The sequence below is a fragment of the Choloepus didactylus genome, chromosome 9 (assembly GCF_015220235.1).
Source record: "Choloepus didactylus isolate mChoDid1 chromosome 9, mChoDid1.pri, whole genome shotgun sequence".
NCBI classification, from domain to species: domain Eukaryota; kingdom Metazoa; phylum Chordata; class Mammalia; order Pilosa; family Megalonychidae; genus Choloepus; species Choloepus didactylus.
This window is the reverse complement of record NC_051315.1, coordinates 121,203,892-121,220,714: the sequence shown is the minus strand read 5'-3', so window position 1 is coordinate 121,220,714 and position 16,823 is coordinate 121,203,892. Positions and strand designations below refer to the sequence as shown.

The window sequence follows — 16,823 nt, the reverse complement described above, 5'->3', positions numbered from 1 at the left end:
CCAACTTGCAGTGAAGCCCTGCTTAAGTAGGAACTCTGATCTAGGGTCAAATCACCTGACTCGGTTCTCCACTAACTAGGTGAGCTATTGACCCTTCTAAGTCTGGACAAAGGGAATAATAATTTTTATGATAGCTTATGTTTACTGAGCACTTACTATGTGCCCTGCACTGTTTTAAGCACACCACATATATTAGTCATTAAATTCTATCTTGTAAGTCTAGACGTTTAGTTCAGACAACATATGTTAGTGGCTTTGCCCAGACAGTTCTCAATAAATGTAGTATAACTTGGCCAATAATGAGAGAATATAGGGATTTCATAATTCATAATCTCAAACATTAATGAACTCTATGGGAAAACCTTTTTAATTTTAATTACTGATGTGGTAAGATGAATTATTTTTTAATTATGATGAATAGAATTAAAATTTAATGTTATGCAATGAGTGAATATTCTCACCAAACAAACTCTCTTCAAAACATTTCTTTTTAAGAAAGATTTAGGTTTCATTTTTTTCTTCCACTTCTTTACTCAGCCGTTTCTACTTATTCTTAAAGCAAAGCTGTACCTTAGGAAAACACTCAGCATTTTCCATTGAGTGACGAGGTCCATAATTCTCTTGAACTTTTTTCCTCATTCCTAGGCTAGGACAGGGCAAGGTCTTGTATATTTTTAGTTATTATTAATTTTTAAGACATAGGTGCAAAAAAAAAATACCCTTAAATTAGTACACTTGACACATTAATTACAAGACTTGACAGATTAATCTTTCTGAGCTCATTTCCCTGGTCGTAGGCATCTCTTCTCTCAGTCTGCCTCATCATTAGACAGCCTCTTTTGGCAGCTCTGGGACTCTCTCGCTGCGAAGTGCCAGGATGAGGCTTTTTGATGCCATCACCTCTGCTTCCCTGTGTTACACCAGATAAATGTGCCAGCACAGCCCATCACTTTTCTGAAAGGCCCAAGTAAATTGTGACCAATGCTGTTTCCCTCCTGAGGTTGTCCTAAGACAAGAATAATTCACAGTCTCTGATAAGTGACAAGTGCTTGTCTCTGTTGGCATAGTTTTTTGGAACCGTCATTTTGTGTGCACTGTATATATTAGAATGTAGAAGCAGTCCAGGGACCTAATTTTTAAGACATGAGCTTTGGAATGGCAAAGAAGTAATTCTACTCAGAGGATTAATTGAAACTCATTGTAAAGTATTATTAAACAGTATGCTAATTTGTTGCCTGCATTTTAAATATCCAATATTCCTAGGATACATAGTCAATGAGTGCTTTGTGTTACTGGTAAGTGCTCCAAATTCTAAGAATCAGAGAAAGACAAGGAACAGAAGCATAATGGCATTGATTTGGTTTAATGTTAGCTGAAATAGATGTAAAGCATGTTTTCCTTTGAGGTATGAAAATACTGGAACTACTTGCCAAGTGGATTAATTAAATTATAATTTACCTCGCAAAAATTTTCTTCACCTTAAAGAAAGAATCACCTCAGAATTTCATTAATGAAAAGCTAACTTTAAAATGGAAGTCTGTAGGAAAATGTAGTTTTGTTTACAAAGATTAGGTGCACGTAACTTTTCAGAACCGCTTCCAAACTCATACCCATCTGTATGTATATGGAAGGCAGTACTGCTAAATACTAAATAATTTTGAGTGCAGGTCTTGGCATCTTCAGGGCCAAGTTCAAAGTCTGGCTCTGGCCAACTTGGGGCAAAAACCCAACTCTCTCTGAGCCTCAAGTCTTCATTTCCAAACTAATATGAAGGATCGTTATCTTTAATATAATCCCTACTTTATAGCACTGTAGTAAGAATGAAATTAAAACAGTAAAAACAAATTGTACATGTGAAATTTTAGCACAATTCCTGGCACATTCTAAGCATTCAAAAATGGTAGCTGTAACTATTAATACTTCAAAATGAAGAACTAAAATTACACCTTAAACCAGAATATTTGCTAAAGAAAGTTTGTCCCTATCCATCTGAAATGCTTTCAATCTACCAATTCCAGGCTTCCAATTATCTATCTTCCTTTGCAGTTTGTTTCAAGTAATAATAATGAAAACCATGTACTGAGGGGATAACATGTCATCGGTGGTTTGATCTTTCACACACACCATCTCATTGAATACCCGGACGACCTGCTGAGGCTGGGTTTTTGTTATCCCCAGGTGTGGAAACTGGTACCTAGGGGTGTCACTTGCCAAGGGTCATCCTGCTATAGTAACCAAGTCAGAATTTCAACTCAGTTACTGCTAACATCCATGCTCTTAGATTCTATCCTACTCCGCAAAGAAAATTCAATGGCAGCGGGGAAGGTGAACTTAGAGGCTTATTCTACTTTACATATATGTTAGTCTAGGTCAGTGGTTCTCAATCTTTTTTTTTTAAATCAAAATTTCTTTGCACTCTAAAAAACTACTGGGATAATAATATATATGAGGTTGTGCAGAGAATAGGTTATCTCTGAATGGTGGGATAACATGCTTTTCCATATTTCCCAAAATATCTACAATAAACATGTTATACTCATGAAATTTTTTTAAAAAGTTGTTCCAAATAGCAAAAAAAGCAAAAAATTATTCAGGAACCTCAGGAAGCTGGTGTTTATGTGGTTTATACATGTCATATGTTCCATGTTTCAAATTAAAGCTAAGAATTTTTTATATTTATTGATTTTAAAATATGATGAACCCATTACATATTAACATAAATAACATGTTTATGAAAATATGTATGTTTTCTAGAACAAAACAAGACGCTTTAGTGAGAAGAGTGACATGATTTTACATTTTTGCAAATCTCTTTGATGTCTGGTTTAAAAGAAGACAGCTGCACTCTCCCGTCTGGTCCTGCAGTCACTGTTACGCTGTCACACATCATGTAGCTTCTGGAAAATTCCACTGTACATACATGTGATCATGAGAGTAAAAAGGGCAAATAACCTCTTACCATTATTATAAAATAGTTTGACCACCGGATTTCCGAGAGATTCCAGGCCACACTTTAGGAACTACACTTTAGGTAAAATTTTTAAGAGAAATTAGACGTTCCAAAGCCACCCTTAATCTGCAGTAATAACCCAAGTTTGCCATTCCATTCCCTGCTTATTCACAGAGTGTATCCTTGTTCCGTTCTGGAAAAGGATGAAAATTCATCTTCTCTGGGTAATGTTAAACGTTCAGTGGGAACAGGTATAGAAGTAATAATATCACTCAACTAAACCAAATCTGTTGTTGAAAAAAGTATCAGAAATGTATTTGATTAATTTACTTTTGAAAGATAAAATTAATAGTTTTGATCTTGGAATAAATGAAGACAATCTTTGTTGTATAATTGAATATACTTGAACTGTTATTTAAGCGTCATTCTATTTTTGTCATTAACCAAACTGATTAAATCTGTTATGTTGCGTAAGTGAGTGTAGTAAGTCAAATATTAGCAGACGTGTACCCACATAAAATAGAAGGTACCATGAGAGTTGTGGAAACATTATAGAGGATGGGAAAATTCATAAAATAGTTCAGTAGTTTTAAACATTAGAAGCTCAGTCATCTGGTTGTTTATGAGATTGTATCTTCAAAATATGATTTTTCTTTGTTGCTTTAAAATCCAAACCCAGAAACAAAGCATTTGTAAATCATATTTGTTTTTGTTAATTCATATATACAAATTCTTTTTGCTTTAACCTACAACATGGAAATGGTTACTTTCATGCACTTTACTCATTCTTAATAATTTTAAAACTTAACATAGCATCCTAGATGTTCTAAAAGAGTTATACATGGAAAATTACTCTATTTCGCAGTTGTTAGCAGAGTAAAAGAATTTGAGAATCATATTTTCAGTAGCAGTATTGAACTAAAAGGAAAAACACTACATTTTTTAAAAAATGAAAATAATTTATATGGTGTGAAAGCACACTATCACTAAAATGAAGTTTGATCCCTATTGACAATTGCACCATAATCCAAAGCATCATTTGTTTGCAGATTATACAAAAGTCCCACAGATATTGAAGTTTAGTTTCTAGGTGTTGGATTTGATAGGAGAAGAAACATCAATGTTAACATGAATGAGCTCCTCTAAAGCCAATTCCTGGTTGAATATTTTATATAATCTAGTGATGCCATTTTGTGCAAGTTTTTTTTTTTTTTAATATCCAATGCTCTGAGAAAGAGGAAACACTTTCAGATTCTTCGGAAGAGAGCTGCTTGTTTAAATAGAAAACATTGGCCCAAAAGCACTGAAAAGGGTTTCTCGGTTCCCTCAGGTTCTTCGCAGCAGTAGTCTGCTAGAATCTACTGATTACTGGTTGCAGAATCAGAGGACACCCTGCCAGATTGGTTTTGTGGAAGACAAGTCTGAAAACTGTGCTTCTGTAAGTACACAAAACGTCATGAATATTGTCTGATAAAGCAGGGAAATGTGCAGGTTTGCCCATGATCAGGACAGAAGTTTTATAATTCATTAAATATAAGGCTAGGAGAGTATCGTATTGAAAATACATAGTAAAAATAAGACACAGAGCTAATGTTTCTGTGTGCTGGTTTCAACCTGTAAATTAATCTGATCAATTTCCTGAGAAAGAAAAAAAAGTTTATATTTTCAAAATCACCGAGAAAAAGATTCAGAAATAGAATTGTATGATGAGAAATAATGACCATTCAGCAGCTCTCTTAGATTCTTTTCAATGTATTCTGTAACCCCTGCTGGTAGATATTTTCTAACATGAGAATTGTGTAAAAAAAGTTTTCAACCTTTCTTTTAAGTTATTGTCATTATTTGAAAGTCTTTCAACCCAAGAAATTTACAGGCATGCATTTTAATATATTGGAACTGAGCTTTACCTGCAAACCCCTTGTTTTCAAGCTAAGAGATGTTCTTATAGATAAACATTAAAATTTGTATGGTTTAGAATGTAGGTACATACTGTTTTTCTGAAAATATGTTCCTTCCTATATGTTCTACAAAGCTATATGTTTTTGTTTTAATTGAAACCTCTTGGCCCTTATGGGGTCATGATTACAGAGAATGGGGAGAATATTTCCAAAAAGGAGAGAAATGTAATTCTCATGACTAAATTGACAGCATCATCTCTGAGCTATTCCTGGGAGGTAAGTTGCATACATGCCAGCATTTCTGTTAAAAGAAAGAAAGAAAGAAAAAAAAAAAAGAACAACCCAGAGGCTGCAAATGAGAAGAGGAAGCTTTTTTATACAAGGAGCAGAGCGAGACAGAATTGGCATACAGAGGATGTAAAACATTTCACATTCTCCCACTGTATAGTCCTTTCAATAGACTTAATTCAATCTCTTTGTGTAGTCGGATGATTGTGGTTATGCTACTACTTTTCCTACTTTTGATCCCCTGTCTAGGAAACTCGTCCTGGCTAAAAATATTTGGGGAAAACAAAAAGGATTACGTGGCAGATAATAGTGATACCTTCTTTGCAACAAATTCAACTCTGGGTTGGAAAATTCAGGCGTTTGTGACATACATCTCTAATTATGCAGCTATAAATTGTAAAAGTGAGAGAAATGGATGTGTAATGCTATCAACTGCTGCATTACAGCTCACCACTTGGAGAAGGCACAAAAGGTATAGCAGTGGAAATTGTGTAATGACGGGCATAGACATCTTCTCTCAACTTTATATTTTGGGGGTTTGGCTTTTTAAAAAAAAAAAATTCATTGAACTACAATACACAAACAGTGAACCCTAAGTTAAACCACGGACTATTAATAATAGTACAATTATAAAAATGTGCTATCAGCAATTTTAACAAATGTTCCATACCATTGCAAGGTGTTTCTAATAGGGTGGTATATTGGTATATGGGAACGCTGTTGTTTTATGCATGATTGTTCTGTAGACACACAACTTCTCTAATAAGGAAAAAAACTGCTAAAAATGGAAATCTATTAGAAATGCTAATATTTATAGCCTAATGTAAGGATTACCTTTGAATCCTTAGGTGTGTAAGAAAACTCTCCTCCCATTACCCACTGATCCCATTAGACTCAAATTGGGACTTAAAACTCCATGACTTTCTTTCCTAATTCTTTGACACTTTACAGTGTCACTTGTCATTGATGTGTTTTAGCTGATTCACCTTGTCTTTTTGGTTCTTCCTGTTCTTTCCAAAAAACAAAATCTAAACCCAAAGAAATGTATTTAGGAAGATTCATTTTCTTCTAATAGTTTGTAATACTTGAAACTAACACAAAATATAAAAATTATCTATAGACTCTAAACCTAAAAGAAATCTCAGGTTCCCTAAGACAAACTATTCCTAATCTCTCAAAAATACCCTGTAATAACTTTTGTTTAATTTTCCAATTCTCTCTCTTTCTGCATGGCACAGATTTCTAGCTTCAGAGTCAGATATTGCTAAGGGGAAACTATTATCTAGAGGAAAAATAGAGGTGAGCTATAAAGATAGTTGGCTGGGACAGGGAGCTCTTAAGAAAATAGCTATACAGTAAGAGTGGACAGAATGATTCAGGGGAAAGTACTTTTTTCAAAACCATTTCTCCACATAAGCATGACAATGAACTTATAATTTAAAGAAAAACAAAGGACTGGATTTAAATATAATATCCTCATTAAATTTTAATTTAAAAATGTAAGTTCACAAAATCATCCTGAACATAAATCTATTCACAAATAGTCGTGAAGAATCTGAGGAACCTATAGCAATGGCCTCTCATATTTTATTGCCTTGTAATCTGGAGACCCCTACCCTAAATTAATCTTTGTTTCTTTAAATAATTTCTTCTTGATCAGAATTAGTCACCAACTTTTTCCTGTGAAACTTTGATTAGCTTGTTATTCATTATACTGAACTCCAAGTATTTAGATTCATGGTTTCTTAGAACTAAGTACTTCACTGTACAAATGTTTTCTGAATTCAAGGTGTCTATTTAAATATTTTATTGAGGGAAAATCTCTGGTCTGGAAAATGTTAAGAGATCTGTGTGTGCCAGTAAGGATGTTTGTTTTGAAGCACCATACAATGAGTTTTGGTCATTTCTTCAGGAGAAATGTACTGCATTCATTGCACCACCAAAGTGAGGAGACTTAGCCAAGAACAGTTCTATCCCATACAAGCCTGTGAGCGTGAGTGGTCAGAAATATGACAGTCACACCAAGAAAAACCCATAGAAAGCTGGCTCGGAAGGTCTCTGAAGTCATCTTCAGAAGTTTTTCCAAAAAAACATTCAACATCAAAATTTTTTTTTTATGTTTTTCAAAATGGAGTTCTATAAAGCTATAAAATTTTATTTTCTTTCAAATTTGCCATGCTGAAAAAAAATTCAGATACTGATTATCAGGGTGTTTAAAAAACACTCATTATTTTTAAAAAGGGAAATGTGGAATTGGATAATGGAACTGGAAGCCATTCTCCAAAACCCAATAGCTGAGACATTGTCTTAATAAAAGAGGTCCTAAACATAAGTGGTAGGAATTGAACTTGGCAGTTCTTGACTTTTTTTTTTAATTGAAAGCAAATTAATCCCTTTTTAATCTGTTATTGCTTTTCGCTATTTGCTGGAGTTTAATTTTAGGTTTTCTAGAAATCCTTTTGTTTTAATTTTCATTAAAATTACCTTAACAGTTTACATTATTTCTCTTCATAGTTACTGTCAGGCTCTTTCCTAACTGATCATTTTCAAACTCCTAGTTATCACTCACCAAACAAATTATGCCTTTCTTCTAACATGCACTTTAATTGATGAATAATAGTGTTTGAAAATAAGTACATTTGCCTTAAATTTGTAAATAAATAAAACAAGCTCTCAAGTTGTGTTTTACCTTCCATTCACGGCATTGCAAAACTAAGAAGATATCTGACAGCTCCTCTTTGGGTCTCTGATGCTAATGCAACCCAGAGGCAACAATGAGAAAATGATGTCTCTGATGTTGATTTTTATTTTATATTGTTTCTCCAAATATACCCATACTCAGTGTATACTGAAAATTAAAAAAAAATGTTATAGGAAGGCTCAATGTCATTAAGATGTCAATTCTACCCAAATTGATCTACAGATTCAATGCATTACCAATCAAAATTCCAACAACCTACTTTGCAGACATGGAAAAGCTAGTTATAAAATTTATTTGGAAGGGAAAGGGGCCTCAAATTGCCAAAAACATCCTAAAAAAAGAAGAATGAAGTTGGAAGACTTACACTTCCTGACTTTAAAGCTTATTATAAAGCCACAGTGGTCAAAACAGCATGGTATTGACACAGAGTTTGGAAAAAGACCCCGAGATCTATGATCAATTAATTTTTGACAAGGCCCCCAAATCCACTGAACTGGGACAGAACAGTCTCTTCATCAAATGGGGCTGGGAGAACTATATAACATAGCCAAAAGAATGAAAGAGGACCCCTACCTAACACCCTATACAAAAATTAACTCAAAGTGGATCGAAGACCTAAATATAAAAGCCAGTACCATAAAACTCCTAGAAGAAAACATAGGGAAACCTCTTTAGGAATAGAAGGTAGCTTCATAGACCTTACACCCAAAGCACAAGCAACAAAAGAAAAAATAGATAAATGGGAACTCCTCAAAATCAAATGCTTCTGTGCATCAAAGGACTTTGCCAAAAAGGTGAAGAGGCAGCCAACTCAATGGGAGAAAATATTTGGAAACCATATATCTGATAAGGGTTTGATATCCAGTATATATAAAGAAATGCTATAACTCAACAACGAAAGAACAAACAACCCACTTACAAAATGGGCAAAAGATATGAATAGACATTTTTCTGAAGAGTAAATACAATTGACTAAAAAACACATGAAAAAATGTTCCTCTTCATTAGCTATTAGGGAAATGCGAATCAGAAGCACAATGAGATATCATCTCACACCTATAAGAATGGCTGCCATTAAACAAACAGCCATTTTGTTTAAGGATGTGGATAAATTGGAACACTATTCACTGCTGGTGGGCATGTATAATGGTACAGCTGCTGTGGAAGACAGTTCCGTGGTTTCTCAGAAAACTAAGTATCGAGGTGCCCTACAACACGGCAATTCCACTACTCAGTGTATACCCAGAAGATCTGAAAGCAGTGATACAAACAGACATTTGTACACCAATGTTCGTAGCGGCGTTATTCACAATTGCCGAAAGACGGAAACAGTCCAAGTGTCTATCAACAGATGAGTGGATAAACAAATGTGATGTATACATACAATGGAATATTATGCAGCAATAAAAAGGAATTAGGTCCTGAAGCATGTGACAATATGGGTGAAACTTGAGGACATAATGCTGAGTGAAATAAGCCAGACACAAAAGGATAGATATTGTATGATTTCACTAATATGAACCCCCTAAAAATGTAAACTCAGTCTTAAATTCTAGAATATAAGGGACCTAGAGATAGAAGCTAGAGAAAGGGGAGCAGTTACCTAATATGTACAGACTTGCTAACAAGGTTGAACTTAAATGTATGGGAATGGATAGAGGTGACAATAGTTCATTAGTAGGATTATAAGCAATAGTGCTGTATTGAAGGTGAATATGATTGAAAGTGGTTGTTTAAAGTCAAGTATCTCACCAGTTAGCACTGTAAATATAAATAAGTTCTTGCACTACTTCAAAGGTATGATACTTGAACAAAGAGTTAATAATAGAGTGGTATAGGGGTAAAACTACCTATTACATGCTATGGACTATATTTAACAGCAATACCTCACTAATACCACATCAAGAGTAGGGGTAAATAATTGGGGGCCTATAAGAGTTATGGGATGTTTTGGGTTTTCTCTTTGGTGTGGCTGTCTATCTGATATTTTTCTCTTTGGAGCAAGAAAATTGTCTAAAACTGAGAGTGATGCTGATTGTGCAACTATGTGAGGAGACTGTGGGACATTGATTGTTTATATTGGATAGAATATATGTTATATGAATATATCTCAATAAAATCTGCAGATTCAAAATAAATAAGTAAATAAATAGAAAGATTCAAGTGCTAGAGAAAACATGGAGAGAGAGGTATACCTATTCAGTGTTGGTAGGGTAACAGAATGGTGCAGCCCCTCCAAAGGCTAATATAGCAGATCCACAGGAGGTTGAGTATAGGGTCACCATATGATTAGTCAATCCTGTTACTAGGTATATACTCAGAAGAACTGAAAGCAGGAACTCAAACAGACACTTTCACACTGAAGTTTATGGCGGCATTATTCTTGATAGCCAATGGATGGAGGTGGCCAAAGGGTACATTGACTAAGGAGCAGAAGGGCAAACTGTGGTATACACAGACAATGGAATGTTGTGCAGCTACAGAAAGGAGTGAAGTCATGAGGCATGCAAAGAGGTGAATGAACCATGAGAACATTTTGTTGAGCAAAATAAGCCAGAAACAAAAGGAAAAATATTGTATGGTCTCATTTAGAAAATACTTATAAGAAAATTAGGGCATAAATTGTAAGCTCTTATAGCAATCACATTTATTCCTGAGTTTTAAATGTTTTTCTAAATTCTGAGATGCTGTGCTCTATGTGTATAACCTGATATTTCCCTGGAACTTTGGGTACATGTGTGACACCTATGACACAGAGTTAGAGTTCTGCAGCTCTGAAAGTCAGCATTACTCCACACAGCAACTGTTAAAGAAGCTGAAAAAAAGATCAGACTTCAATTAGAGATAATGAATGAAGCTGAGGGGGTCTGGACTAAGGGTAAAGGATGATGATGTCTATATCTTAAAACTTCACCTCTTATGTGAAACCAAAGGAAGAGATGTTTATTTTGGATAAAATTTAAATTTTCTGTAGTACACAATCTAACTTAACCTGTCTGGCCAGTTCATTTAAACAACTTAAACACATGGAGCCTAGAATAGGGAATGAGATCTTGTAATTCTGTATAGCTAAATGTAAGACCCTGATAGTCCATTGTATGTTGGGCACGTAATTAAAACAGCATTTGCAAAGTCCCTTGAGGGACTGGAGAAAAAAATATGGAACTATTAAATTTTCCCACCCAAGAAATTCTTGATACTCTCTCAAGCATTAGGGGCTCCCAATTTAATAAGCCAAGCCCTCAATCTTGAGGCCTACTTTTATGAAACTTATTTCTCTAAGGGAAAGCTAAATCTGCCTACAGTTTTGCCTAAGAGTCACTTCCAGGGGACCTCTTTTGTTGCTCAGATGTGGCCTCTCCCTCTCTAAGCTCAACTCTGTGAATAAACTCATTACCCTCTCCCCAATGTGGGACACAACTTCCAGGGGTGTAAGTCTCCCTGGCCACATGGGACATGACTCCCAGGGATAAGCCTGCCTCTGGCATTCTGGGACTGGCAATGCCATCTTGACCAAAAGGGGGAAAAGAAATAAAACAAAACATGGTTTCAGTGACTTAAGAGATTTCAAATAGAGTCAGGAGGTTATTCTGGAGGTTACTCTTATGCAAGCTTCAGTTAGATATTGCAAATTGCCATGGTATGCCAAGTCCCAACTAGCAGTCATTGCTGAAAACCCTAAAGAGTACCCAGGGCCTATCTGAGACTTTATAAAAGTTTCACTCACTAAGTTTATTTTTCAGAAACTTAAAACCTCCAGATTGTTCCTATGCCAAATAAGTCCCCAAACCCAGAGGTACTAGTCAGTCTGGGAACATCAACCAGTTGCATTCCCCCTATCCCATAATGTCAAACCCCTTTACAACATGAAGAAGTTAGAACGGTCATTGCCTAAATATCCCTGAAGATTGAGAGAATGATCAAATGAGAGGGAGGAGTTTTGACAGAGAAGATAAGACTTAACAATTGATTATGACTAATGAATCACTATATAGATATTTCTTTTTAGTCTCTGATGTATTGGAACAACTAGAAGGAAACACCTGAAAATGTGGACCTGGAACCCATATCATAATTTGAAATTTGCTTCTATAACTACTTGTTAATTTGTACTTTGAAATTCACCATTTTTCTGCATATATGTTATATTTCAAAATAGAAAATGTTTAAAAAGTTTAAAAAGAGGCAAATATCCCAGTTGACAAGTTGGTCTATGGAAAAAATGTAGACTCACATGGCCAAGGAAATACATAATTCTAGAACTGAAGGGACATTTTACTTTATCTAGCCCAGCTATTTACCAAGTTTTTCAGCAACTTTTAATGCTGCCTTTTTTTTTTTCCTTTGAAAATCAAGTTTGGAACATCATTTTTAAAATTCCATTATTATTAATTCTTTAATTTCATGTTTATAGAAAAATTGCTTTTAGACTTACAGAAAAATTGCAAGAAGAATACAAAGAATTCCCATATACCGAAATGTTAACTTTTTAGTACATTTGCTTTCTTCTTCTCTCTCTTTTTGTATATGGTTGTGTCTAAATATATATATATAATTTCTCTCTCTTTATGTATATGGATGTGTCTAATTATACATATATAATTTTTCTTCTGAAACTTTTAAGAATGAATTGTAGATGTGATGCCCTTTTACACCAATGTACTTGAGTGTGAAGCATAAATATTTAAAACCAGGATTGAACCAGAGCTGCAGAGGTCCTTGTTCAGGCACCCAATTCAGGAGTCACTGGACAATGGCATTCTTTAAATATTTATTCAACAGTTTTCAAAGAGAAGCTAAATACGGCCTGCAGAAAAGTAAATAATTGGATATTGGTAACAGAAGTCCGCCAACCTTGAGTAAAACAGAAGTTCTATATTTAAGTGGATCCACTCAGCTTAGAAGGCAGTTTAAGCAGGTGTGCAAGTTTAAAACTGTTATGAACCCCAGAAGAGCCATGATCTTTTAATGCAAAATTATTGGATGGAAACTTTTGATTGAATGCTTTCATGGAGATGTGATTCACCCAACTGTGGGTGAGACCTTTTGGTTAGATTATTTCCATGGAGGTGTGGACCCTGCCCATTCAGGGTGGGTCTTGATTAGTTCACTGGAGTCCTGTAAGAGAGCTCAAGAGCAGACACAGATGCTGATGTCTGGAGATGCTTGGAGATGCAGAAAGATGTTTGGAGATGCTAAGCTAAGAGATGAAGCCCAGAGTTTGCCCTGGAGAAGCTAAGAGAGGGCCCCTAGATGCTTACAGAGAAACACTCTTGGAGAACAGGCAATGACAACAAAAAACGAGCTGAGAGAGAGAAGCTAAGAGAGACAGAAGCCCAGAGACATTTTGGAGAAAGCCATTTTGAAACCACCTGGGAGCAAAGGACCAGCAGACGCCGGCCACGTGCCTTCCCAGATGACAGAGGTATTCCAGACGCCATTGGCCGTTCTTCAGTGAAAGCATCCTCTTGTAGATACATTAGTTTAGCCACTTTAATGGCCTTAGAACTTAGGTTATTTGTAACCTAATAAATCCCCTTTATAAAATCCAATCCATTTCTGGTATTTTGCATAATGGCAGCTTTAGCAAACTGGGACAGTAAGCATTGAGTGTTACTTGATGCAAGCTCCTAGAGATATGGGGGTGGGCGCATGCTTCTAGCCTCCATCCCTAGTGGATTTTTCCTGCCTACTTCATCTAGAACTATTTGCCAGGAGAGAAATCCTGGTAAATTCTGTTTTTTCCATTTTGCATATTTCAGAAGATTTGCGTACCACCCTCCCCCTTAGCTTGGTCTGGAAATGAACTACTTAGAGGCTTGCTTCTTGATATCCAGCTCATATAAAACAGACAGAGCAGGGAAGCTTGAAGTGAAATGGAGTGAGGAACCCAGAACCTGGTCTGCAGGGCCTCACTTTACCCTGTGTGGTGGTTCCTGGACAGCTCTGGTAATCCCAGGGTCCTGGAGAAAACTTCAGTCTTAGTGAAATGAAATTTCCACTAAATTTACCAAGTGTCCATAGCTAATGAATTGGGAAAAGTCACTTTACTGGGAAGCATAACTTTATTAGGGGGAGAGAAAACTCATCCACTAAGCTACTAAATGGCTCTTCTCCATAACAGTGGTGCTCAAGAAACAGAAAATCAAGGAAGGTGGCGAATAAATTTGAGAAGGGGTTTTTGATAAATAATTCGAGGGCTAAATCTTGTGTGTGGTCAAACAATGCAGTATTAATTTGTGGATAGGCCTGAGACTTCATCCATAGATTTTCCAATGTCTTGGATCCTGAAACCTTCACATAGTTTTTACAATTTTATCATCGTTGAAAACAGAGTCCAAAATTCTATCTCATATGTTGTAGGTGAAATGTTATCTAATAAAAATTAAGATCGTTGATTTGCTTTTACTGGCTCAAGGAATTACAATGTATATCTAAACATTGGATAAGTTGGGTGAGGCTTTCAATAATTCAAAGTCTGAAATGGAATTCAAAGGGAAATATAAGTGTTTATTTATATGACTAGCATGATGCAAAGATGGAGACCAATTTAAAAATATATGTTCCTCAGTAAACAATATAAATAAAATGAAAAGCAGCTCTGTTAAAAATTAACAGCTCTGTTAAAAATATGAGCAATATATTTTATAAATTCAGGGTGTGAATCTCAATACATGAAGAGTTTTCACAAATCAGTAAAAAAAAAAAAAATGAAAACTCCAATAGAAAAGTTGGCAAGAGCCAAATGTAAGACAGTCACAAAATAAGAAACACAATTATCAATATACATATGAGAAAATTCAACCTCTCTGTTAATCATAGATGCTACTGTCACTATTATACAATTTATTCCTAACAAACTGTTCAAGATTTTTAAAAATTATACCACCTGATGATGATGCAAGTACCGTTAAAAAGGATATTCAACAACTGACATTGAGAGTGTAAATTGATAAAATAATATCATCTTTCTGGAGGAAATTTTATAAAAATTATTATCCAAAAGATTTAAAATGTTCATACCTATTGAAATACTTCTAGAAATAAATTCTAAAGAAATCACCAGAGTTGCATGCTAAGACTGGTATAAAATATGGTTGACGTATGAACTGATGTACGTAGGGCAGCACGGTGGACTGATGTAGAACACAGGCTCTGAAGCCAGTCTGCTTTGGTTTGAAACCCAGCTCCTACTCTTTCTAGCTATATGACCTTGGGTGAGTTGTTTAACCTCTCTGTTCCTCAGCTTACTCATCCACAAAATGGAGATAATAATAGTATTTACCCCATGGGTTGTAAAGATTAAGCATGCTAATATTTGTAAAGTGCTAAAATGGTGCCTGCACATAGCATGCACCATATAATTTGTTCAGTAATACTAACAGCATGTGATGTGAAAATCAGAAAGAATATGTAAGACCTGTGGTACAGGAATGGTTAAATAAACTTTGGACATCTATTCCATGAAGAGTTATGTATCCTCTAAACCCCATGTTTGTAAAAAAAATATTAAAGTGTTTGGAAATAAATGCTTTCATATACTTGAAAATAAATAGGCTACAAAATTGTACAGAACATATATTAAGCAAGACTTGCTAATGGATTGGATGAAGGAATGAGAGAAATCAATAACTTCTATGTGTTTGGCTTGAGCATCTAGGTGGAAGATGATGTGATGGAGAAGACTGAGGGAGGGAGGAAGAGATTGGAGTTGGATGTGAGGAGAGCGATTCTGGGTCTCTCTGGTCATCCATGTGGAAATGTCAAGTAAGCAGTTGTACAAGTGGGAGCTGTTGGTAAGACCAAGGCAAAAGACAGAAATTTGAAAGTCATCAGGGTGGAGATGTTATTTAAAGCCCAGAGAATCAAGTTGATGAACAAAGCCAGAGAGGGTGTGTAGACAGAGAAGGAGGGTTGGTACTGAGCTCTGGAGCATTCTGATAAGTTCTCAAGGATCCACATTTTTCAAGGATGCAAGAGTAGGAAGAGATTATTTTAGCATATAAGCCTGAGTTTCAAATACATAGTGAAACATTTTATGTATTTGACATTTTTGCCACTGAAAATGCTGTGTACATTTAAAATCTGGATGTTTAAAACATGTCTTACCTGTTTATTTAAAATTCTTTTGACAGAATAATATATTATTAAAATATCTCAGAATAGCTTTGAGTTTCAAATTTCATATAATTCCTGCTATTATAGCAATTTACCTCTGAGTAGAAAACCTATCAATCAAAAAAACCAACCACAATGAATCATTTTTCTCATTAAAATTCCTTTAAACATCAAGGATATTGACTACATAATTTTCTATTTTTTAGTAGAAGTATTTGGGTTAACATGTCTTTCTTAATCAGTTCTAAAATCCTATGAAAACTAGTTAGAAGTTTGGTTGTTGCTGCTGTTGTTTTTTACAGCTAGAATCTCAAATATTTAAAAAAAATGAAGAAGAAATAAAAAGGTGAGCATGGCTAATATCAGGATGGAATGTCTGCTTTTAGTTCTGAGTATTATTGCATTTCTTTTATAACAACCAGCAGGCTCACCTTAGAGGTTTATCAGGAAATGGGAAGGTGCTAAAAGCAGAATCCCTGCTTTCCATACTGAATATTAAACTTCATTTAGAACAAAGACAGCCCTCACTTATATTCCAGACAGCACCCAGGACAGTGTCTGATCCACCATGGATGCTCTGTGACATTGGTGGAATTTAATTGGATTCTCTGGAGGCGTTTTATATCTTTGCCGGAAGCATCTGGACTGGCTGAATGAGGCTGAATGAGGGTGAAAGGAAAGTTTGCCTTGCTAAGTTTCGTATGATAATCAAGCAGACTGCCTATATCAGCAGTGACTAGGGTAATTTTGCCTGGCACACAGGAATGAATTGTCCTAAGGCAGAGTCTCTAACCCTCGGCATTATTAATATATTGGGCTGGATATTTCTGTGTTATGGGGGGCTGGCCTGTGCCTTGTAGAATGTTTA

General features: G+C 35.4%; 1 protein-coding gene across 1 annotated transcript in view; it reads left to right on the top strand.

Moving 5' to 3' along the window:
* The window catches only part of LOC119544298 (SPHK1 interactor, AKAP domain containing), a 208,567-nt gene that overhangs the window by 69,971 nt on the left and 121,773 nt on the right, over positions 1-16,823 (top strand). The window contains exon 3 of the mRNA XM_037849670.1: positions 4,281-4,388. Within this exon, the coding sequence (XP_037705598.1) occupies positions 4,281-4,388 (108 nt within the window). The remainder of the gene's footprint in view (positions 1-4,280; positions 4,389-16,823) is intronic.